At 52.1% G+C, this 23123-nt stretch overlaps 6 protein-coding genes across 6 annotated transcripts; 4 read left to right on the forward strand and 2 right to left on the reverse strand.

Annotated features, from left to right (window-relative positions):
- Positions 1-111: 111 nt before the first annotated feature.
- On the reverse strand, positions 112-4231 carry BJX67DRAFT_378406 (HECT domain protein; the record flags this gene model as incomplete). Its single annotated transcript, XM_071032337.1, has 3 exons — positions 112-234; positions 292-3964; positions 4032-4231. 3 exons carry the CDS (start codon positions 4229-4231, stop codon positions 112-114), a joined length of 3996 nt encoding a protein of 1331 aa, XP_070889420.1.
- Positions 4232-4718: 487 nt separating this feature from the next.
- BJX67DRAFT_283645 (putative C2H2 finger domain protein) lies at positions 4719-6588 on the forward strand. The gene is made up of 3 exons (XM_071026703.1): positions 4719-4968; positions 5029-6244; positions 6297-6588. The coding sequence occupies exons 1-3, from the start codon at positions 4877-4879 to the stop codon at positions 6312-6314; spliced, it is 1326 nt and encodes a 441-aa protein (XP_070889421.1). The 5' UTR covers positions 4719-4876; the 3' UTR covers positions 6315-6588.
- Positions 6589-6830: 242 nt separating this feature from the next.
- BJX67DRAFT_378408 (putative DUF21 and CBS domain protein (Mam3)) lies at positions 6831-9155 on the reverse strand (the record flags this gene model as incomplete). The annotated part of the gene is made up of 4 exons (XM_071032338.1): positions 6831-7821; positions 7879-8548; positions 8613-8829; positions 8898-9155. The coding sequence occupies 4 exons, from the start codon at positions 9153-9155 to the stop codon at positions 6831-6833; spliced, it is 2136 nt and encodes a 711-aa protein (XP_070889422.1).
- Positions 9156-10808: 1653 nt separating this feature from the next.
- BJX67DRAFT_378409 (uncharacterized protein) lies at positions 10809-12881 on the forward strand (the record flags this gene model as incomplete). Its single annotated transcript, XM_071032339.1, has 1 exon — positions 10809-12881. The coding sequence occupies one exon, from the start codon at positions 10809-10811 to the stop codon at positions 12879-12881; it is 2073 nt and encodes a 690-aa protein (XP_070889423.1).
- A 1452-nt stretch (positions 12882-14333) lies between these two features.
- Positions 14334-16324, forward strand: BJX67DRAFT_378410 (flavin-containing monooxygenase; the record flags this gene model as incomplete). The annotated part of the gene is made up of 7 exons (XM_071032340.1): positions 14334-14421; positions 14473-14595; positions 14656-14735; positions 14830-14991; positions 15067-15109; positions 15173-15811; positions 15858-16324. 7 exons carry the CDS (start codon positions 14334-14336, stop codon positions 16322-16324), a joined length of 1602 nt encoding a protein of 533 aa, XP_070889424.1.
- A 3325-nt stretch (positions 16325-19649) lies between these two features.
- On the forward strand, positions 19650-23094 carry BJX67DRAFT_345740 (TAPT1 family protein). The gene has a single exon (XM_071028368.1). It carries the CDS (start codon positions 19985-19987, stop codon positions 23039-23041), a length of 3057 nt encoding a protein of 1018 aa, XP_070889425.1. The 5' UTR covers positions 19650-19984; the 3' UTR covers positions 23042-23094.
- The last annotated feature ends 29 nt before the right edge of the window (positions 23095-23123 follow it).

Consider the following 23123-nt stretch of genomic DNA (forward strand, 5'->3'; position numbering starts at 1 on the left):
ACTTCCTTCCGGCAAGATAGTCTACAATGATCAAAGGAGCTATATACAACCAAGAGTGTAGATGCCCCAAAACTATCCTCACTTAGGAACCATGCCTAGCGTCCCAACCCTTCACGCCACACCAAATCCTCGCGCATTTTCTAAGGCCTTATTCAGCTTCTCCTCCAGCACGCCCTTCGAGGAGTACTCAGGCAAGAGCAGGCGTCCAAAGCAGGTCAAACTCGTGGGAAGGCGCTAGGAAGCTCAAGTTAGCAATGTTTGTTCGCCAGTGTCTGATTATGCAATGCTTACAGCATCCCCCACCCCGTTCTTCTGAATCACAAACATGATGCTCTCAATCCCATTGACCGGAACCCGGTCACTAGCGGTGACGAATTCCAGAAGCTGCGCCTTCTTGCCAGTGGAGAACCCACCGGCGATATTCCAAAAGTCCCGAATCACTCGGTGTTCCGGACCAAAGCCGCCCTCGTATCGAGCGTGCCGTTCCAATTGCGCAATGTCAATCTCCTGGATGCCCTCGACCACGGTCTTCAGCGCTTCCGGAGTGAAGATGGCCAGGGATGATCGGTCAAGACAGGTATAAAAGCCCTGCGCAAACGCCTCAAATTGCGGCCGAATGGATTTGTCGGTTAGCCAAAATATATAATCTTTGACAAACTGGCCGCGATTCTCATTCGTCACAAGGGCAGCTTCCTCAGCCGGCGGCGTAGGCGAGGGGAGAGGTACTGAGCCTGCGACCGACTTAGCGGCGTCGTCTCGTGAGTCGGCCGTTTCGGCTGCCATGGATGACGGCGGGCTAAGGCTTGCCTGGTCGGTATAACGGAGGACATCAGACCAGGACGGAGAATATCGCACGGATCGACCTCCAGACTGTGGAGGAGCAGATGAAAGAGGCCACGGGGAGTCTCGATCGATCCTTTCCATGTCCACCGTCTCAACTCGGCCAAACGAGTCGAAGCCAAATTCATAGGTTCGCATGAAAATATCCCCGACATCGCCTTCGCTCCAACGGAGGAGCTCCTCCAACCCCCTAGTAAGTTCGGGCCATCCATCACGGATATGTTCCAGGTGCTTCACTTTGAGGCCTAGCAGCTTTCGATAGAAAGCGGTCGGGAAATTTACTGGAAGGGTCAGGCCGTTGTAGATAGCGAGCGACATCAACAGCCCAAGGAGCTCAAACTTATAGAGCGGTTCCCATGAGCAAGGTTGAAACCAGGAGACACGAGTTCGGCTATCCGTTGTAAACATGCCGTACTCTGAGTCAAGAGCCTCGGCCATGAGCAGTCGGAAGAATTCTTGTTGAACACCTCCATGATCAAGCCCTTCCTCTCCCTCGTCCATACCCATTTGGACTTTTAGAGGGCGCATGAGTTCTCGCCTTTCGCGCCTCCAAAGCTGGTTCAAGGCATCTGTGAGTATGTTGTCTCGGCGGATGACAAGCACCAGGTACGTTGTCATTGAAGTTTTCATGCGAGCAAGGAGGCCAACATCGTCTTGGACCTCAATGGCCCCAAAGGCAGTTTGCGTCACATGCCTCGTGGTGGTCATGGCTGCTTCATAGTATTTGGACATGGCAGAGTAATTAAGGGCACGGAAGTATATGACGAGGGCGGACGGAGGAAATAGAAACGAGTAAGAGAGGAGATGCAATGTTTTGTTACTGGGCACCCGCGCCATCCACTGTACAGGCATTTCTAGCGGGTCCAGTCGCTCAGAAAGAAATGGAGTGTGGAAGTCCTCTGCCACGAGGCCCAGTCGGCTCCGTTCTTTGAATAAAACGGACAATATCTGCACGACACCTCCTTCTGAGCTGCTCCTCGCCATCTCCGGATTTCCGTCCCAGTTTTTCAAAAACAAGGTACGGAGCCACTCGGTAATGATCGCAGGAGTGCCTGGAGAACGCAAACTGCGCTCCTTGTTATCCACGGTAGCACCCGTAAGATCATGACCCTGGCCGAGAAGTTCGACAATAGAATCAAGAACATTTTTACTGCGTTTTGCTGAGTCCTGAGTATATCCGCAACGAGTTTTCGAGATCTCGTGAAAGGCTGATCGTGCCGTAACGGCGCGGACCAACCGGTCAACCAACCGAAGCGCGAGCTCGTCTTCTAAAACATCCGTCGCCTCGACGACGTCCTGTAAGCAAAACATTTCCGGAACCGTGTTCATCGCCACATTGCCAGTAGACCGCATCCAAACAATGCAGCTCCACGTAATGGGATCGATTTCAGGAAGAGAGGTGGCAAGGGCAAACAGAACAACCGCCGCCACATCCGCCGCATTTGCATCAGTAACATACTCATGGTTGGAGGCATCGGATGCCCGTCGGATGATTATGGGCGCGGACGCTGGGGCGGAAGGGTTAGAGGTGTACGAGGAACGCCGAGAGAGCCTCGAGGGCGTCGACAACTCTCTAGGCGGAACAAACAACGCCTCCAAAGCATTCCACAGGCTGTGGAAAATGATATCCTTAGGGCAGATGGAGAAGAGTTTGCGTAAAGCGGGCTTTAACTGTTGTAAATCGAGTTGAGAGGTAACCGTATGATTGTTAGGAGAGGCGGTGTTGTCTCGAAATGAGTGGAGTAGCTGTCGGGCACTCCCAAGTGCATAGAAAACGCTTTGAGTCATAAATGTGAAGACCTCGCGCTGCCGTGATGTTGCGAACCGCCACTCATAATCCTCGAAGCTACCACTATATTCCATAATGGCTAGTTCCTCCTTCCACGTTTCAGCTTCGTCCTCGGAGAGTATCAGCATCTGTTTTAAACCATCGATAATCTCGCCATTTAGGTGGCTAAGTGATTGTATGGTCGTTACATCTCGCGCCAGGTGTGGGCTGTGACGCCGTTGATGACGGCGGTGAGACGGCTGACCGTTCGGAGAGGGTACATCAATGGTGTCAATCATAGGACCCCCTTGACGGGCAGATTGAACATCATTCAGGAACTTGGAACCGTCCCATGAGACCCGTCGCTCTTTCTTTGCCTGTTCATGTGAGCGGGTGCTATTCTGATCGACAACCCTTCCACGATGCTTCTGCGAGCGATGTCTAAGTGCTGGCGGCGAAGGAACATTCACAAACTCATCAACGCTCGGAGTAGCATGTGTGCTGACCGAAAGTTTCCTCGCGGGTTTCAACTCGGCTAGCGATTTCTCCTCTAGGCTTGATTTCGAATTGGAACGCCTGAGCTCCGTCTCCGTGAGTGACAGCCGCTTAAATTGTTGATTTGGCAATTTCAACTCCACGGCAGTCGTTTGACCAGTACTCCGTGACGAAGGGGTATGTGGATTACTACCGACTGAACTATCTGTCTGATTTGGGCGCTGCTTATATTGTGGTAGATCCTTATCCGAGTCTAAGTGCGCTTGGCAGGTATCCGAGTTTGGAGAACGAGGGGGTTCACATTGGTGCGCACGGCCTTGATCGAAGTCAAACGATCCGGGAGACCGTCGAAGCGGCAGCCACTCAATCATGCGTAACGCGAGGGTATCGAATAAATTTTGGGTAAACGATTTTGGGTCTTTGAGTCGCTGGGAAGGTGGGCTAGCCGGCTCTGGGGGATTTAAGGAGTGTTTACTTCGCACGACATCATCTTCCAAGTGGTGTTGCCTGCCCGTCCCATTTGGTATATGACTGGTTTCCAGATCCGCTCTCCTCGGCCCCTTGGCCAGCACGGTTGAGTCAGAGCAATCGCGTGTTGGGCTCGGTAGGGGGGAAGCACGATTACGGCGCTTCGACCGGCGTTGAGGATCCTGAGAAGACAGCTCAGGATGTACTCGAGGAGAGTGGCGACAAAGTCCGCTTTCCGCATTGTCTAAACTAGCCAGGTAGCAAGCCAGTGTCCGGGCGCTCAACTCAGTGTAACGTCGATAGGGTCCTTCAGTCACTCTGCGGCGATAGCTGGCGCAGGTAGGAGTCTCGCAGCCAGGATTTTGACATCCGTAGAGAAGCTGATTTTTATACCTAACATAGCCCCCGGATTAGTCTCTCTATTTATCATCCAGCTCATCCCAAGAGCGTATGTACCCACCTTCGAACAAGAAGATTGAACTGTCGGCGGCGTTCATCGCGATACCAGAGTAAGACTTGCGCGGGATCGGACACATTGACCGTATGCTGAGAGATGACATCTGGCGCCCCGGAAGGCAGTTTGGACCTGTGGCACTGCGGACGGTCGATACCACGCGACCCCTCAAACGAGCCCACGGAAGGTCCGCGAAGCCTGGTCATGTTTCCCCTCTAGGTAGCATAACTCGGTTGCGGGACGTGAGAAATGCGGGTTAAGAGATGACTTGTTGCGTTGTAACGTAGGAAGCAGGCGAGGTGGAAGGTAAGAAGTGACGAGTTATTGATGTTGATTTGGGGTGGAGTGTCCACTGATCCGCTTGGCAACAAAATGATGGTTGGGGGTGAGTGGTCGCAGAGTGCCAAGAGCCGCTAAGTCCCGTGACAGTTTCGCGTCCGGACCGATGATATTCCGCCGTTTCGAGAGAGAGATACTCCGTGCTAGTCTTAATCTGGACTAGCAAAACAATTGCCAAGTGAGAGCCAAACGTCATTCCATGCCAAAGTGTGAAGGGCGGCAGTTTGTGCGGGAGTTTGCTTATTGATCAGGATTCACAGTGACCACCAAGCGATCCAAAATACTCTTCCCGCTTTCGTGGCGGATATCAAGTTCCCAAGACTGAGAGTCACCCATAGAAGCTCACAGAAGCCGGCCTCCCTGCTCTTATACCGGCCCGCCGTCCGTGTCCCCGGACTCTGCCCGGAGGAAGTCGATAATTTTTTCCCACCTGTCCACACACCCCGCTTTCCTCCCGATAACAATATATCGCCTTCACACTCGCACCGCAAGAATCGAGAATCAGCCAAATCATGGCGGCCAATTTACCGTACACTTGCAACACTTGTTTTGTCGCCTTCCGCAGCAGCGATGGTCAGCGCGACCATATGCGCACAGATTGGCAGTATGTTATCTGAGTATCTCCTGGGAAAGCAAAGTCCGTACTGATTATCTGCCTGTCTAGCCTGTATAACATGAAACGTCGCGTTGCCTCTCTTCCTCCCGTTTCGCAAGAAATCTTCAATGAAAAAGTTCTCGCTGCCAAAGCCACCTCAAACGCCGCTGCAGCCAAAGCCTCTTTTGAGAAAACCTGCCATGCTTGCCAGAAATCATTTTACAGCGAGAATTCATACCAGAACCATGTGAAGAGCTCCAAACACAAGGCTCGTGAAGCACGACTAGCCAGGGACAGCGCAGATGACTCCTCTTCCGTTATGAGCTCAACTTTCTCGCTTGGAGAGCCAATTAACAAATCCCGCGATGGGGATGCCAATGTGGCGAGTGTGACCGAGGGCCTCAGAGGAGCGACTATTCAGGAAGAAGGCGAGGATGAGGAATTGGCTGACGCCGACGCGTACTCCGAATCCAACTGTCTATTCTGCAACACCGAATCTTCCTCCATTGAAGAGAATACCGACCATATGTTCAAGACCCACGGCATGTTCATTCCCGAGCGATCTTATCTAACGGATCTAAAGGGTCTCCTGCATTACCTTTACCGGAAGATCAACGAGAATAGCGAGTGTCTATACTGCCATGTCATCCGAAACTCCCCCGACGGTATCCGAACACACATGAAGGACAAGGGCCACTGCATGATTGCCTTCGAAAGCGAGGAGGAACAGATCGAAATCGGGCAATTCTACGACTTCCGAAGCACATACTCTGACGGTGAAAACGACGAAGACGACGTGTCCATGGAATTGGCCGACGGAGGCGTCAAGGTCTCAAGCTCCGACGCGGACGACGACGGCTGGGAAACAGAAACGTCCGCCTCCTCCGTCGACGATGACGACGACACCCTCGCAAAGGACGCACCCGCAGTCTACAGAACTGAATTTGAACTCCACCTCCCCTCCGGCCGTACAGCTGGCCACCGCTCCCTCGCTCGCTACTACCGCCAGAACCTGCACAATTACCCAACCGCACAGGAACGCATCGAACGGCAACTCGCGATCGAAAACGGGGAGGCCCAGGAGGAGGAGAAGCCTCGCGGCCGCAACCTCAATCGTGCGGTTGTTACGCGTGCCAACGGCGGCATGGGCATGGTTGGCGTCGCGGATGCTCAGAAGCGGGCAGTCCGAGAGAGCGAACAAAAGGATCGGACTCGGGCCATCCGTCAAGAACAACGGTATACGGCCCGTGTCAACCGGGCTGCGAATAACCAAAAGCATTACAGGGTAAGTCATTTCTATGTCGGTTTCTCTCTATGAAGCTAATTTACCTGGATAGGACCCCCTATTGCAATGATCGTTCCGCATTCATATGGTGTGGTCTGGATTGGTATGGTATGGTAAAGCTGCATTGCATTGCATTATAACGCGGTTCCTGGTGAATTGATAAGTTTGTTTGGATTGATGGTAAACTTGATGCCTTAGACTCGAGGGCTGGATTGGAATTGCAGATATCTACTGTATCAATCACTGATTTATATTAATGAGTACGGTGGAAGGAGATACCACCGGTACAAGTCGGAGCGGAGCTGCGTCAATATAAATGTTTTCCGGCGCGTCCATAGACTTTACAAATGTCATCCGCGATCGTTTAGTTTGGCTAGAAGTTGAAAGAATCTAGATTAAAGCTTAAAAATATATATAATGGAGTGTATGATCAATGGATTCATACTGTCAACACGCACATTGTCATGGCAGAACGAGCAGAGCCTACTGGCATGTTTATCGAGATACTCGGACACTGAACATAATGCTAGAATGAGAATGCAGTTTCTGACCAGCAGAGAATGAATGAAGATCATGAGAGCCCGCACTAAGTCAACAGTGGGGTTTCCTCGTCTCGATTACCATCGGGTTGTTTAGATCCAGATTTATGTTTTCGGCGACGGCGCTTCTTCTTAGACCTGCCTGAAAGGTCATCATCCGTATCGTCCAGATCGATGACCTCGCTCCCCTGACGGACGGGGAAGCTGGATAATCCGGGCCCCTCCCCTTCGGAGGAACTGTTGCTGCTGGTTGTATGGAGGACCACCTTCCGGATTCCGTTAACATCGACTATGTGTTCAGTAATGCTACCACTGCGTGCGGGACCACGATGGAAGTAGCTGCTGGGGGGTTCCAGCGACGCTGACTCTGCGGATTGTGTTCGCGCACTATTGGCCGGGCGAGGGGTGCCGTCTTGCTCCTCATGAACCGGCTCAGGAATTGACACGGGCGTCGGGCCGCTTTTTAGGCCAGATTCAGGAGACTGGAGATTTGTATTTCCTGTAGGTAGAGCGTGCGCACCCTCTCTCGGATTGAAGCCGCTCGACGTCACCGCAGTTGTGTCGGAGGCGGCAGGAAAGTGTGATAAGCGCCCCGCATGCGATCCAACCATTGAATCGATGTCTGTCTGTCCGGAGCGCGAAGGAGATGTCCCGCGCTTGATTTTCACATTTTGGTACCGGGTTTGGCGCGGTCTGCTAGCCAAGTTGGAAGGACCCAGATGCTTTAGGTGCTCGCGGATTTCATCGGTTGAGCCCAGACGCGTGACAATACCATCCGAATCCGTGTCTCGGTCTCCTAGCGACCGACGGAGTTGAAATCGGGGAAGCGGAGCTTCTATAGAGCTTCGGCGTCGGGTAACAGTATGACCGGTTGTAGCTGGGGAGCCACTGCCCACATCGACTAGAGGACCTTGTGCAGGAAGGGTAGGGGGATCTTCCACAAACCGGCCCTTGGGGACGCGGGAATAAGGAGCTGGAGCCATACGCCGGATTGCCTTGTGAACATCCACGAAGACATCCGATTCGTCAATGATTTCCCTGAGAGTAACTTATTAGTCTCTTGGATTAAGAGCTTCGCTTCGAATTGATACATACTCGCCAATCAGCTCTTCAATCACATCTTCCAGAGTAACCACGCCCAGGGCACCGCGATCCTCGCCCGGGTATTCCGAAACCATAACCATATGCGACTTTCCTTCCTGGAAGAAATTGACAATATCCAAGCAACTCGTCTCAGGACGTGTTTCTGGTAAGGTTGCCAATGCAAAATCTCGGACCGGCTTGCAGTCTTCTGGGTCATATGTAATCAGCATTTTGACTAAAAGCATGCCGATAAAGTTCCTTGGGTTTTCTGGAGCGTGAATGGGAATTCGAGAGTATCCTTGCGACAGGATAAGATCCATTGTTGGTTCGTCCAGGACGGTATCGACCGACATGGTGAAAACATCCTCCATTGGAGTCATGATAGCACCAACGGATTTCTCTTTGAGATCGAGCACCGCGCTAATGATTGTGACTTCATCAGAATTGAGTTGTTCGCCCGCCTCTCCCAGCGTCTTGTGGAGAGTCACAAGAGTCTTCAAGCCTGCTTTCTTATATATTGTTCCGTGGTCCTCACCGAGCAGTCTGTCGAGTAGTTTTGCAACGGGCCATGCAACGGGGGCCATGATATACATGAGCGCTAGAACACAAGGGGACATCCAGGCTCCAATCGGAAGACCGTAGCGGACGCATATTGATTGGGGGACGATTTCACCGAAAATGACTAGGTGCGTTCGTAAAAGCAATTAGACGGGTGTCTCGTATAAAGTATGGAAGGGTTCCTTTACCGATTAGAACCGTGCTGCCTAATACGGCTGGCCAGCCTCCGCCGAGTGACCGGTCGAGGATGATAGGAAGGGTCTCGTTAGTGATCACATTACTAAGGAGAAGCGTGACAAGCACCCAATGTTTGCCGCGCTTAAGCAGTCGCAGTACGCTTGCCGCGTTTTTTCGTTCGGAGGGGTTATCACCCGACGTTTGGATGACTTGCAGATACACCTCATCCTATAGTTATCGAAAAGACCAGGATTAGTTGCAGCTCAGTAAGAGTAGTTCAGATCAACTGGGTATACCTGGCCCATAAGAGCAATTGTCAGACCGGCAAACGCGCCTCCAGTCAGGACAAGAGCGGCAGCGACCCCGAGATACAGCCATAGACTCGGGTCCTCGGCCGGCAACGGCTCGACTTCTGAAGGACCCCGACGAGAAAAAAGATGGGATGTAGGAGCAGCAGAGACGAGGGATAGGTGCGAGAGAGAGAGCATGAGCAATTTGCCCAAGCCTAGAACGAGAGGCCGGATGGCCAAGGAGCGATTGGCAGATATGGCCATCGCCGGTGGGAGGGGAAGAGGCAAAAAAAGGGAAATAGAGAAAGGAGGAAGGCGGACAGGGTGAGGCTAGAGGAACATTCTGGAGCTTTGTCGCCAAGGAGCTGATGCTAAACTAGTGGCGTAATCTGTGGATCCATGCAGCATGGACGCGACCAGCGAATGACGTGAGGGCGGGTGGTGAACGAGTTGCGATGGAGCAACGAGGATGCCAGGCACCGCGAGTAGGGCTGATGCGGTCGATGTTGAACCGGGGGTTCGGTTCGTTCGCTCCAAATATAGAGTTGAGCTGATCGACGCCGAAATATTCTTGTCGATGAGCAACCTTAATAATCGTGAGCGGAACGAAGACGTGGTCTCCAAACAATGGGAGGTGAGGAGGGGAGGTTGTGTTTTATCGCCTGAGGCAGCAATGACGGATGCCCCTTACTGAAACGGGGCTAGTCTATTCCATCCCTTCAGTTTCAGAACGTTAGCTCGTTTTGCTTTCATCTCACAGCCAGCGTGAGGAATTGTTTCCATGAACCTCTTCCCTGAGATCTTTTCAGAGATCTCGAGGTCGCGAAGAGCGAACCAAGAAGATTGACTATGCCGGCCCGGCAGCACCGTCCGCTGCGGTGGCGGACTGTCTGACCCATGGGGCGACACAGAAAACGTCCGGAGGTGAAGAGTCTGATAAGATTTATCAGGAACGCGAGATGGGATGCGTGTGACCCGTAACTTAATCGAGCTGGTCAGACACACGAATCGTAAAATTTCTCCATGTACTACGGGAGAATTCTCCGGTGGCTGTGTCGATCTACTCAAGGGTCAGGCACCTTATACTAGCTCCAGCTTGCCAAACGCCCTTTCACATTAAGAATTGCTTCGAAGGTCAGTCAGTGATGCAACGTCTAGGACATGGCAGTATGACTGTTTCTACGAAATCGAGGATGACTCTCTCTAACCCTCTCGGTTTCCCATTCCTCGCACAGTCGAAGGGCGAGTCGATAAGGCGAGTCGATAGGGCGTTGGATAACGGCCCGAACGAATGGCTCCAGGGCATGTCTTTAGTAAGAATATATTAACTTTAGCTATGGTTTTAACCTGACTAATCCACATACTAATTCTAAAACCCTGGTGGTGGACCATGTTGGGATGAGAGCTTGGAGATACCCTACATGGCCCAGGATCTCGGCACAGGTACCGAACTCGAAGTCTTCCCCAGGCGTAAGTATAGTTTATTCCGGGCGTTTGAAGGGCCTATGGGTTTACTGCCCATATCGCTTTATTGCCCTCTACCAGCTAATTAGACTTTCGTACCTCATACACTAGCTACGTTCCTGAATATCCCGATTAGGAAACATATTCACTCCAGGTGCCCGGGAACGCAACAGTGAAGCTAATCCAGTCCACTGTTACCAGTAGAAACCGCGCTATTCACTGATATTCCCAGACACATGGGGGACTCGAGCTTTTGATCTCCAGCTCGCTCTCTTCTCCCCCCCTCTTCCTTTCTCACAACTCTTCCACAGACAATTCCGTCGATCGGAACCTCATATTCATCGAAAATACTGTTATACCTAGCTCAATCTGTTTATACAGGTCTCTCCACAATCTCAGTTCTTCAAATTATACCACCTACATCTTGTCGTGATTAAAAACGACGCCAGGCAAATGGCTACCGTGAGCGAACAGCTGTTCCTCTACGGGGATGTCCTGGACCCAGAACCTTTGACCGGTCTTATGGCCGTTGTCGGGTATGCCGATTTGATGCTGGCAGGGTCTTTCACCTTTGCAATGATTATCTTTGCTACAATCACCGCCGCATACTGGGAGAGCCTTGTGTTACTGGCTGCCTCCATTAGAAAGCACACTGCACTCTCCTTCAACGCCCTGGCAATCAGAATAAACTGGCTCATAGGGCAGCTTAGGAGGGCTCAATCCCATGGGGGCCTTAGCGCCTTGTACTGTGCCGCGAAGGGTATCTTCACGACAATGATCCTCCAGAGCTTGCCGGGAAAAATTGTAACAGCGGTCGCGCATTGGTACTTCCCTTTTGGTTACCCAGGGAAAACCATCTGGCGTGTTCTCGTCACAGTTCTCGGCTGCTCAGTGGCATACTCCGTCTTTCTTTCTTCTATTTACCCACACCTCATTATCTTCAAGAACGACCTGAAGTTGCTAGCCGAGCAATATGCGTTGCAGCGCTTTGACATGTCCGGGGAAGTTTACCATCTCGAGATATTCTTTTTCGTCGCCGTATGCCTGGCAGGTATTGCTCTGCTCTGGCTGATGGTTTCTGTATTTGCGTGGCCTTTGAACTCAGAGGAAGAGCGCAGGGAATCGGTAGCAACCCAAACGGAGAGCAGCAGCTTCAATAAAGCCGTCGAGAAAGGTCCTATCTCCCAGAGAGAAGCCGAGCTGTTAGCTACCATTAAGAATCACGAAGCCACCATTAAGAAACAGCTCACCCTCCTAGCCACGAAATCCCAGGAGATAAAACTGGCAAACAAAAAGACAGAGAATGCATGGAAAAGATCTGACAAGGTGGCTGCCAGTCGTGCCACATTAGAGAGCAGCCGATCCCTTGTGGTTGAAGGAAATCTGCAGCTTCGGCGGGAACTCGCACAAAAGGATTGCGAGCTTCACATGGCCCGGGGGAGGGCGAGAGATATCCAGAAAGAGGCGGAAGCGAAGATTCAAAATCTACAGGACAAGGTCGCGCAGCTTGAGGAGCAACTTGACGAGAGACCGCAGGCTGACGAGAGCATACCACGCGAAATCGACTCTCTTAGGGCTAACCTTCAACTCCACGAAGACCAATTGAACGTCGTGTACAACTGCTTGGCTGATGCTGAGGCTCGAGAACAGCACTTTCGAGAGCAAGCCCTACAAAAAGACACCGAAATCCAGCACCTCATTACTCACAACACCACCCTCACCAACCAAAACCTGGAGATCTCACTCGATCACGAATCGCTTAAACTATCGTACACTGACTTGTCCCAACAACTCCAGGTCGCTATGAGTACCGCTCAGGAGAAACATGACCAGATCAGGGTTCTGGAAGTGGATCTTCTCGAAGCGCAGTTCGAGAGAGACCAAGCCCTAGAGACCAGTACACAGGTACACCAGGCCGACGAAACTCTTCGACAAGCCATGCAAGACCTCAAATCCGCCTGCGACGCCACCATTGAGCAAGAACGTACACTAGCCGAAGAGGCCCGCGGCCAAACTACCGCACTGACAAAAGAAGTCAACGACCTGCGAAACAAAATCGGCACGGCCGTGCGAAACGCCCAGCGAAACCACGAAAAAGCGTCCGAGGCAGAGAAAACCATTCAATTCCTTGAAAATCGACTGAAAAGATTCGAGGCTGCACCCGGCAGTCAAGAGATCCCTAAGCGGCAGATGAGCAACCCAGGATCAGTCTCTACCGCGCTTGCAGAATCCAGTCTGAAGGTGGTCGAGCAAGAAGCCGAAATAAAGGCACTCCGACATCAGCTTGAACAGGCCAGAGCACAGGGTGGACATCAAGGACCCGGACCTTCTGAAGCGGCAATGAAACAGGGGATTGAGAAGCTGCAAGTCGCGCTTCAGAAGGAACGGAAGGCTCGAGACGAAGACCAGCTTCGTTGGCATACGAAGACCCGCACGTTAGAGGAGGAGATACAGAAACTTCGGATGTTGTTGTCAAGAATAGAGGCATATCCTGCTCGCCGTAGGCCTCAAACTCCGAAGATGTGATGCTCGGGGAGGTATAGGAGGAAGCAACAACACATATGCGCAAAGAAAGAGACCATTTCCTGTTGTTGCTGCGTGTAGTGTTGGCCTGGGAAGTGCAGTTGGGTCATATTTAATTTGTTTAGCATTTATTGTCAAAGCATTTGGTCTGGCAAACCAAGTTAAGTGACATTGTATCATGCCAGTCTTCAAGGGCTTTGTGATGCGGTCCACTCAGGAGGTTGCTGCTTGCTTTCCTTATTCCACGCGGCAGGCAAAACGCAGGACAGCTGCCCTTTTGCTTCGAGCTGTTGTATATTAGATTCCAGAACGTAGACGAATGAGTTACATGATAGTGTCTACAAGGAATGCGTCGTGTCAAGGTCTTGATAGTATACCGCCAGCAACCTTGAGCTTGACTCTCAACCGGGTAATTAAGCTATAGAACGCGTAAATTGACCATGGTGGCATATAATCTCCTCTAAATTCTAGATTGTACATTTCTGTGGCATGCGGCTACAGCTTCTATGAAACCACGCTGACATTGCCGTATCCAGCGCTATATAGAATGGAGGAAATGTGATCCGTCCATCCACCGACAACATCAGTCCGGAAGTATGCCACTGAACACCTCGACTCCGGAGCCCTTGGATACGTCTTCGTGGCACTGCTTCTCGGGGATTCCTCTATGCCCGTCTCCTCAGAGCTCTGCACGACGATCTTCAGGAACTATCAGTCGATCAAAATGGACTCATCCAAAAACTCGAAAGCCTGTTCCACGCTGCAGAAAACAAGAAAGACCCAGATTAGCCGTTTTGGGACCTCTCCTATCCTCCGCGGACACTCTCCGGGAAAAGACTATCCCTGCCCAGCATTTATCAGCCAAGAGGCCAAACTTACATGTCTCGTCAAGCTCGAGAGTCCACTCCGCACCAGTCTACCCGGTGGTTTGTAAGGAATGGGCACTGTTATCCTGGCTGTAAGTATCCTCTTTTGTTCGTTTCCAGTAGCACAATAGCCGCACAGCAGAAAATCACGCCTAAGACCGTTCGTATATTAATAAAGTGGGCTTATCTCTCGTCTTCCAGAATGCTTATCACTGTTCCTCGAACTTGACCCTGACATATACACCCGTCGGCTTTGCGGAGGAGATTGCGGTGGAAAGGGCCGTCCCCGCATGCAGTACCTCGGATCCCCCGCACCCCGGACAGGCCAGTCGGTGGGGATCACAAGAAGCTCCGATGCAGAAACAAAGACTCTCCTCGTTGAGATATGCGGAGAGTGGGGGTTATCCGAGGTGCTGGATGCGTTTTGCCGGGGGGTGGGGGCTAAGTGATCCTGTTCCTCGCCCTGCGTTCGTAAAGCTTCCTTCGCATATCACCTCTTTCTTGGGCTGTTATATCTGACGACAACCAAGCTGCCGGCGCTTCATACTGTAAACTGAATTGCTGGGCCGATTGACACGTAGGTGATAGAATGGCGGATAAGCTGCGTGTGGATGCCCACGTGGGCAATAAAAGCTATACCAATGCGGCTGTTGTGATTATCGGAGCCGGAATATCGGGTGCGAGACTGTCACTGCATGCTTTCTAACACCTCCAGCTGACTGATACAGGGATGTGTATGGCGATTGATCTTATCAAGCGCAACAACTGCTACAATTTTGTTATCGTTGAGAAGAGCAGCGGCGTGGGCGGAACATGGCACGATAACAAATATCCTGGATGTTGTTGTGATGGTTAGTAACAGTTACCTACTCACCATGCCTTGAGGCTAACAGTCCCGTTTTCACTATCAGTGGCGAGTATATTGTACAGCTATTCGTTTGAGCAGTACCCAAAGTGGTCGCGGGAGTATCCCGGTCAGGAAGAGCTTTTGGTATGGAATGTTGGACTTGAGGATTTGTATTGCGAAACTGATAATTGCCGCATAGAAATATCTCACTCAGGTCGCGGAAAAGTATGGTTTATAGAAACATATTCGCTTTAACTCGGAGGTTAAAGAAGCACAATGGGACGAAGCGGAGATGAAGTGGAAGGCCAGTGTTGAGGTCTCTGGCGACAAAGACAGCCAATACGCACGCTCTTACGTCCTTACTTCCGATTTTCTCGTGTCTGCCGTCGGGCAGTTGAATGTTCCACGCGAACCTGATATCCCGGGACCAAAGGACTTCCGGGGAAGAATGATGCATTCCGCGCGATGGGATTAGACGTACAACTGCGAGAATAAGCGGATTGCTATCATTGGAAATGGTACGTCTGTTCCGTTTGAAATTGGGGACAGCTGAATGAACAACGTTTCGGGTGCTTGAATAGGCGCGACATCTGCTCAGATTGTTCCGGAAGTGGCAAATACTGCATCCTACCTCGCCGTCTATCAGCGTACCCCGAACTGGGTCATCCCTCGGCTTGACGCCGACGTATCTCCCCTGCAGCAGGCTTTGCTGACGTATGTTCCTCCGCTGCGAATGCGAAAGCGCTGCCTAGCCATGGATTTCCGCGAGAGCTTCTATGACGCTGTGAGCGATTCAGAGTCCTATTTCGCGCAGCAGATTCGTAACTGGTGCTTCGACGGCATGCGGACGCAGTTGGCTCATAAGCCTGAGCTCTGGGAAAAGCTCTCCCCCAATTACGCCCCTGGGTGTAAGCGGCTGATCGTTTCTGATGATTACTACCCGGCGATTGGTCGGGAGAATGTAGACTTGGAGACGCGCAGGATCTCGCGGATCACGGAGACTGGAATCGAAGTGGAGGATAGCACCTCGCAAGAATATGATTTCATCATCCTGGCGACTGGATTCAAGACCGTGGAATTTATGTATCCTATCCGTATCCGGGGCTCTGGGGGTCGATCCCTGTCTGATATTTGGAAGGAGGGCGCTTCTGCCTACCATGGAGTCACTGTGGAGGATCTGCCAAACTTTGGAATGCTCTATGGGCCGAATACTAACCTGGGTAGGGAGCAACTACCCCCATTCTTCGGCTGATTGCTGACAGCCAGTCGGCCACAATTCCATTATTCTCATGATTGAGGCACAATCTCGATATCTGAACGCCCTTGTTGGCGAAGTTCTTCGAGCGCGTCTGCAAGGGAAGACTTTGGCGATCAAGCCGCACCCAAACGCGCTGCAAGTGTATAACCGCGAGCTTCAGGAGGTGCTGGCGAGAAGCAGCTTCGCGGATATCAACTGCAGCAGCTGGTACAAGACCGAGGAGGGCAAGATCACTAACAATTGGTCAGGAACAGTGGTCGACTACCAGCGCAACCTTTCACAAGTCCGCTGGTCCGATTACGTTGTTGAAGGCTCCGCCAAGGATGCAGTCAAACCAAGAAAGATTACGCATTTGGGTCGGGTGCGGGAGGAATCGTATGTGAGTAATCGCTTCATAGCCTTGACTGCTGCAAGCGTGCTAGCAGTGGTGAGCGGAGTCCTCCTCCGTGGCTCGAGTCTCCTACGGTCTCGTTGAAGAGCCCAGTGAAGCTGCGGCATTTGATGGATCCAAAAAAAAGCCTGGTAAGGCTGAGATTGTCTCTGGTGGACGAGGGTAGACTGAGCCTCATCCAGAAGGTGTCTTTGCTTATGCGAATAAGCTCGAAATAAGTTAGTAGTGAACAATAGTTAATCCAGTGTTGGTGAGAAAGAGAATCCGAGACTCGCGGGACTCACGCTCTTCCGTTCCTCCTCTCGCCATCCTTCCTGGTGTTTCGACCTCTCCGATCCCCCGCCAATGAACGGGCAAACCATGGTTGGGAACTAATCGCTAGTCTGGGTCCTCCGCGGCTAACGATTTAGCTCACCACCAGGCACCCTCGCTGACGGTCCCTTCATAATTCGTTTCAGCCGAGAGTCCCCTCAAGTCTTCCCTTTCCTCTTCTCCTCCCTTTGACTCTCCCTCGTCCTCATACCAGCCGTTCTTTCATTCCAGACAGCCTCTCTATTTTTTGAGACCTACATCTCACGTCGCTCGTTGAATTGTCTCTCAGGTCCACTCACTTCCCTTGAGTTTCAGCTGCCAACTTCCCAGCCATTGCCTCCCCACTCAGGATCTCCTCGGCTGCGAACTTCCGACCGTGGACGCGCCGCACTTCCCCCTTTCTTGGCGAAGCGCCAACTTGTTCATCAGCATTCCACAGCAGCAAGTCGCAGGTTGGGCGTCATTTCTGTGAGACCTGCTGAGTGGGCTTCAGGACATGCCGCGCATCTGATTCTTGACTGGTTTCTAATAGCACGCCTGAAACCTGAGCAGCGCTTCCTGTTTCGACTATGCGCTATTGAGGGACACAGCCGCTCTTCCTTGGGAACTGCGCTCGTTCTGCGCTCGTTCGCAAATTGCCGTTCTTTATTTAGAGTCTCTCCTTTCGGCTCGATAAAAGACAGTCCGTTCCGGACGCTCTACACTCTCTCTGCCGATTGTCTGCGATCGTGACTTCGCCCCGGCTGGACCGACGAAGTCAATCGATCCTCATCTTGTTTCCCCCAGGACACGTTTTTCGTTTGATTTCTGGCAGGTCCAGGCCCTAATACGAAATGGCCTGCTGCGGTGACCGCGAAAAGGGTGGCCCAGTCGCCTTGGAGGAACAATGGGACTACATGGTGAGTTCGGGATTTACTCGCTTGCTGTTGGGATTGTCGTTGACATGCGCTTCTGTCTAGAACCTTGATGACTTCAAATCGGAGTCTTGCCTATCACCGTTCTCCTATTTCTTTCTATTCGTTCTGCTGCTCATTTCTCTCGCGGTCTACGCGGTCGACACATTCACAGCTGTAACCCTTCTGGCCTTTTCTCGATGGGCCGGACAAATCGAGCCTGCAATTCCTTTCAGATACTCGCGGTGGATTTTCGCTGTCTGTATCATGGTCTCCTTTGCTCTTCTGGCTTGGAGATGGCTCCGTGCTATCCGCGCGATTCGTTCTGGCAGCGTTGCCCAGAGTTATTTGGACTCTCTGGCTGCCCGAGTTCAGAGTATCCGCTTTGGAAAACACGGTCGTGGGTGGAGAAGGTTCCTAGTATTTGCGGAGCTCACGAAGAGTAGAAAAGGAGCGGAATACGTTGCATTGTTTGCGTATTTTTCCTTCGAAAGTGAGCATATGTGGTACACCCTTTTGGATCCTGTCGCTAACAAAACTCAGGCTGGATGAATACTGTGTTTGCAGATGGGCCCCGTCAGGTCGTTAATGCCATCACGCTCTATTCAGTGATGCGATTGGATTTGCTTCCTGGAGGGGACAACGCGATCGAGGAAGACAAGCCCGGGATCCTGCAATTCTTTGATAATGTCAAGATTCTTGCAGAAGAGAACAACCTGCGTGCCCTTGTTTTAGCAGGCATGCTCTTTACCCTCGTTATCTGGGTATTATCAATCATCAAGCTGCTAGTTGCAATTGTTCTCTACCTTCTCTTCCTCTTCCATCATATTCCAGCAGAAGATGGCACACTGAAGGCATATTGCAAGAGAAAGATTAACACTCGGCTCAAACACATTGTGCGCACCAAGGTTAACAAGGCTTTGGCAAAAGGTGTTGCTCTGCAAGACCGTGCCCCGACAAATTCCAATATGGGAATTGATCGCAAACCCACGTTGCCTGTATTTGGGGATGATGACAAGACGCCTATTGTCTCGACCCTCTCGCGAACTACTACTCAGACAACCCTAGCTACACTTCCTGCATACTCGTCGCGACCTGGGACGGCGGCACCCTTAGAGCGAGAGCCTACGCTTCCCTCTTTGTCCACTTTTCCAGATAAACCGCCTCTCAGTCGCACTGTCACTCAATCCTCTGCTTATTCAGATGCTATTTCAATGTCCGGTGCTTCTGCGGTTTCTGGATACAGCCCCCTCGACCGACAAGCATCTCCTGCTCCGCCGGTCCCCCCCCTTCCCGATAATGCCTCTATGACCACTGGGCGCAGCCAAACACCTATGTCGCGTTCTAACTTCAGTCCCGCTCCTTATAACGCTCGCGCGCCGCCTTCCCGCATGGGCTCCGCCGCTGGGCCACGAGTTCCAGGGGAGAGACGTGGTCCTGAGGGCTACGAAAATTCACGGTCTGCTAGTCCTTTCCGCCCTTACGCGTCGCCTGTTGATCCGTATTCGCGGAGCATGACGCCCGGCGCCGCGGGGACCGCTACTGATCACGGCATCACGCGCACCTACTCTCCTTCCACTCAAGCCAGCTCTCGTCCGTCACCGCAATCTGCATATCCCCCGCGATCCTTTACTCCGGGAAGTCAATCGATGGACCGAGGTTCGCCGGCGTTCTCGAAAGATCAACGTCCTATCAGGACATTCTCTCCAGAAAGCTCACGGGGCCCGCAACGGGCGCAGGAAGGGTACACGGCCTACAATTCTCCGGCGACGAGCAACCCCGCAACTTCGTCCCAAACGGATTACTTCGGCCCTACCAGCGAGTATACAAATGGGCCGACTCCCAGACCGGCGTATACTCCCCGAACATACACCCCTCAACCGCAAACCCGTCAACCGGACCACTTCTAGCCTCTCCCCAATCACCAACGGTGGCCAATCCACCTCATCTTCGGGAGACGCTGTAAATCATGTATGAACGAATATTCCTTGAAGAGCCGGTTGTATCTTTTGGTTTTATGAACGAATCAGTGTCTGGAACGCTACCAATATACCCCTGTTTAATAATTGGAAGTTCTGGGTGCATCGGGTGTCGATGTGAGCTAAGCGGGACCTTTAAGCCATCGATAGATAGATACATCTTCTTCGAATACTATTTCGACCATCTAAATGTTTTGGTTCTTCTTCGCGTAATATCCGTAATGCTTTGCTCGGCGCATGGTCCGCTGACCGCCTTTTGGACTCGTTATCGGGCCTGGACGGCGTTCGCTTTGCACGTCAAACCTCTCGGATTCTTTTTCCAACACTCTGATTTTTCGCAGTTATATTACCCGCAGGCGGGTTTCTCCGGACATATTGCCCTCGACATGTCCTTGTGTTCTCCTTGAGGCCTGCACTCTCCGCGTTGTGAAACGACCGCAGCATCCTTTGCCGAATGAACGTCATCCCCAAAGCGGACAAGGGGTCGCCTGATTCACCCGCAGTTTTTCCCCCAAATCATGCTCTGATAACTTCTTGTTCCCTTACGGTCTCCATTTGGCATGTTGGTTGCAATGCCTGACGTGAATGGATTACACAGCAGCTCCGAAATGCGAACGGCAAACTTGACCGATCAAGCTACCCAGAGTGAAGTTGGAGATGTCCCACGACCCATTTCGCCCTCTTCGGAACCCGAAGGAACGATTCGAAATCCTGAGCTGAGGGACATGCACAATGGGAATGGGCTTCGGACTCGCAACAGGGTTGGGAGTGGCGGTCCGCGTCGCCAGGAGTCTGGCGGGGATTCGAAAACTGGCCACTTCTCCATCGGGCCAGATAAGACCTTTGGTCTGGTGTTCGGGCACTCTGAGGAAGATTCGGTCTCTGGGACAGCTTCACAACCCCGCAAGCTGCATCGTACTTCGCTGGTTGATGTTCTTGAGGGTCCCGAAGCTACCGCTGCTCTTCATCGATGGGTTCGCGACTCATCACCCGCCAGAAACCAGGAGACGGACGGGGAACGAGTACAAAGGCTTTCCCCAGCCAAATTACAGGAGCTTACATCCTCGCCCCAGTCGATTCCGTACCGTACAGCCGCTTCGGATTGGGATGAACAACTGGGACAACGAGGGGTCTCCGATGGCCCGTCGCCGTTGCTCTCGCCGATCGAGTCGGACCTTCCCAGATTATCAACAGGCGAAACGCAGCTTCCGCCGGATGAGAACCATAAAACACAAAAATTCAAGGATCCTCCCAATCCTGACGGCTTGAACGGCCTGGGTTTGAAACCGCCTGGCACCGGTCGAAACCGGCCGCACATGGGACGCGCTGTATCGAACCCCCAATCCACACGGAAACAAACTGTCTCGGGAAGTAGCAGTGAGCGTCTCGCCCAAACGTGGTCATCTCGCTCGAGGCAAGACCGCCTATCTATCAGCCGTGAAATCGAACCAAAGAATCCTAAAAGCCCTCCCCTAATGACTGAGCCGGCTCTGCCATCTCCGCCTCCCCAGAACATTCCCTTACCGCCGCTCTCTATCCCCACGTATTTGCAGCTGGAGCTTGCTTCCGGACGCCCATCTCCGCTGTATATCCACAGAACTGCGATGAGTGACTTCCCATATGAATCCGCTCGCGTCAAGCTAGAGCGTCTCATGAACTTCCTGATGCTCCCCCCAGCATTGGAGCATGTCCTATGGTTTGGCATTCTAGCATGCCTCGACGCATGGCTGTATTCTTTTACCATTCTACCTCTCCGTTTTATCAAAGCTGTTTATATTCTACTGGGGTCCTGGATTTCGAATTTGGCTGCGGAGGCCCGATTTCTGGCCGATTTTGTGGCGAAGGGTGTTGGACGTGTTTGGCGGCGGCGGAGTCGCCGCCAATCTGTGCCGTCAACGACGGAGACTCCGCCAGTCGAAGCTGATATCAAATCCTCCAAGCCGCCCGAGCCACGTCGCCGGCACCGCGCGGATACTCATCGACACTCCCATCGGAGACAAAGGTCGACCCCTTCCGCTTTGCTTCCCGATGACAAGGCGGACATCCTTAAAGGACTCCTAATGATTGTCACTTGCATCGTCCTCATGTACTTTGACGCCAGTCGCATGTATCATTGGATCCGTGGTCAAGCGGCAATCAAGCTGTACGTTATTTACAACGTACTGGAAGTTAGTGATCGCCTTTTTGCCGCTGTCGGCCAGGATGTTCTCGAGTGCCTCTTCTCGCGTGAGGCACTGGAACGTCGACCAGACGGACGTAGCAAGATTTTTCGGCCATTTGGACTCTTTTTATTGGCCCTAGCATACACAGTTATCCATTCGACTGCTCTGTTCTACCAGGTTATGACGCTGAACGTGGCCGTCAACTCGTACTCTAACGCGTTGATTACACTGCTTTTGTCCAATCAATTCGTGGAGATCAAGTCGACAGTCTTTAAAAAATTTGAAAAAGAAAATCTATTCCAGCTGACCTGTGCGGACGTCGTCGAGCGGTTCCAGCTGTGGCTCATGCTAACCATCATTGCGTCCCGAAATATGGTCGAAACAGGCGCTTTCCAACTCGGTACCAGTCTGATCAGCACAGGTGCTACCAGTGTGGTATCTGCTACAAATAGCACGCCGCTCATGACACCTCCAAGATCGTCAACCTCAATTCTCCCTCAGGCTTTTACGATGGTGCCGTCATCCTTGATAGCCTCTTTTAGCCACGTCCATTCATTTCTGCCAGCACTGATGCAGGTACTTGGGCCGTTCCTGATGGTACTCGGATCGGAGATGTTCGTGGACTGGCTTAAACATGCATACATCAACAAATTCAACAACACACGCCCTGCTATTTACGGACGGTTCTTGGATACCATTGCCAAAGACTATTACACCAATGCCTTCGGTGACCAGAATTTGACCCGCCGTTTCGGGCTTCCAATCATCCCACTTTCCTGCCTCTTCTTCCGGGTTTCGGTACAGACCTACCAAATGCTTCTGGCCGCCCTGATCCCTCAGTCTCCGCCTCTGTCGCCTTCATCATCCGTTGCGGTGGAGGCTACCTCCCTCGCAGCAATTCACAGTCAGTACGTGCCAGCAGGCCCGGTCCCATCGCCACCACCGATTACACTACGAACAATCCTGCCGGCCACAGCAGCCCACGCAGAAGCATGGTTCCGGCGATTCCTCGCAAATGCAATGCCATCCCCTGTCCAATCCGTCTATATATTCACGGTTGTGCTTATACTGACCGGTTTTGTTCTGCTTCTGATTGTCAAGCTCCTTCTCGGTATGGTTCTTTTGGCCTACGCCCGGTCCCGCTACAAGTCGATGAAGCAGCGGGAGGTAGAGCTCGCGCGCCCCCCGCTGTCCTCACATACAAACTCCAATGTTCCAGAAGGTAACGTGGCTCCGCGTGGCCCCGACTTTGAGGTAGAAGGTAGTCGACGTGTCGGGGGTTGGGGCACCGTTGAAGTCAACGAAGACCATCGACGATGGATCTACGCCGACGATCCGGACGGTCTACGAAAACTTAAGGAAAAGGAATCACAAAAGGGAAAGGGCCCTCGCGGAGATGATTTGCATTTGGACCACGTCCAACGGTACGAGATGGCGGCAAAACGGATCTGGTAGTGGATAGCCTACAAATTATATAGTGTACTGGTATCCGTGTATTAATTGTACTATAATTCAGACCGCCCCGTACCCTTTTCGC

This window comes from Aspergillus lucknowensis (assembly GCF_044049455.1).
Source record: "Aspergillus lucknowensis strain CBS 449.75 chromosome Unknown BJX67scaffold_6, whole genome shotgun sequence".
In the NCBI taxonomy this organism is placed as follows: Eukaryota; Fungi; Ascomycota; class Eurotiomycetes; order Eurotiales; family Aspergillaceae; genus Aspergillus; species Aspergillus lucknowensis.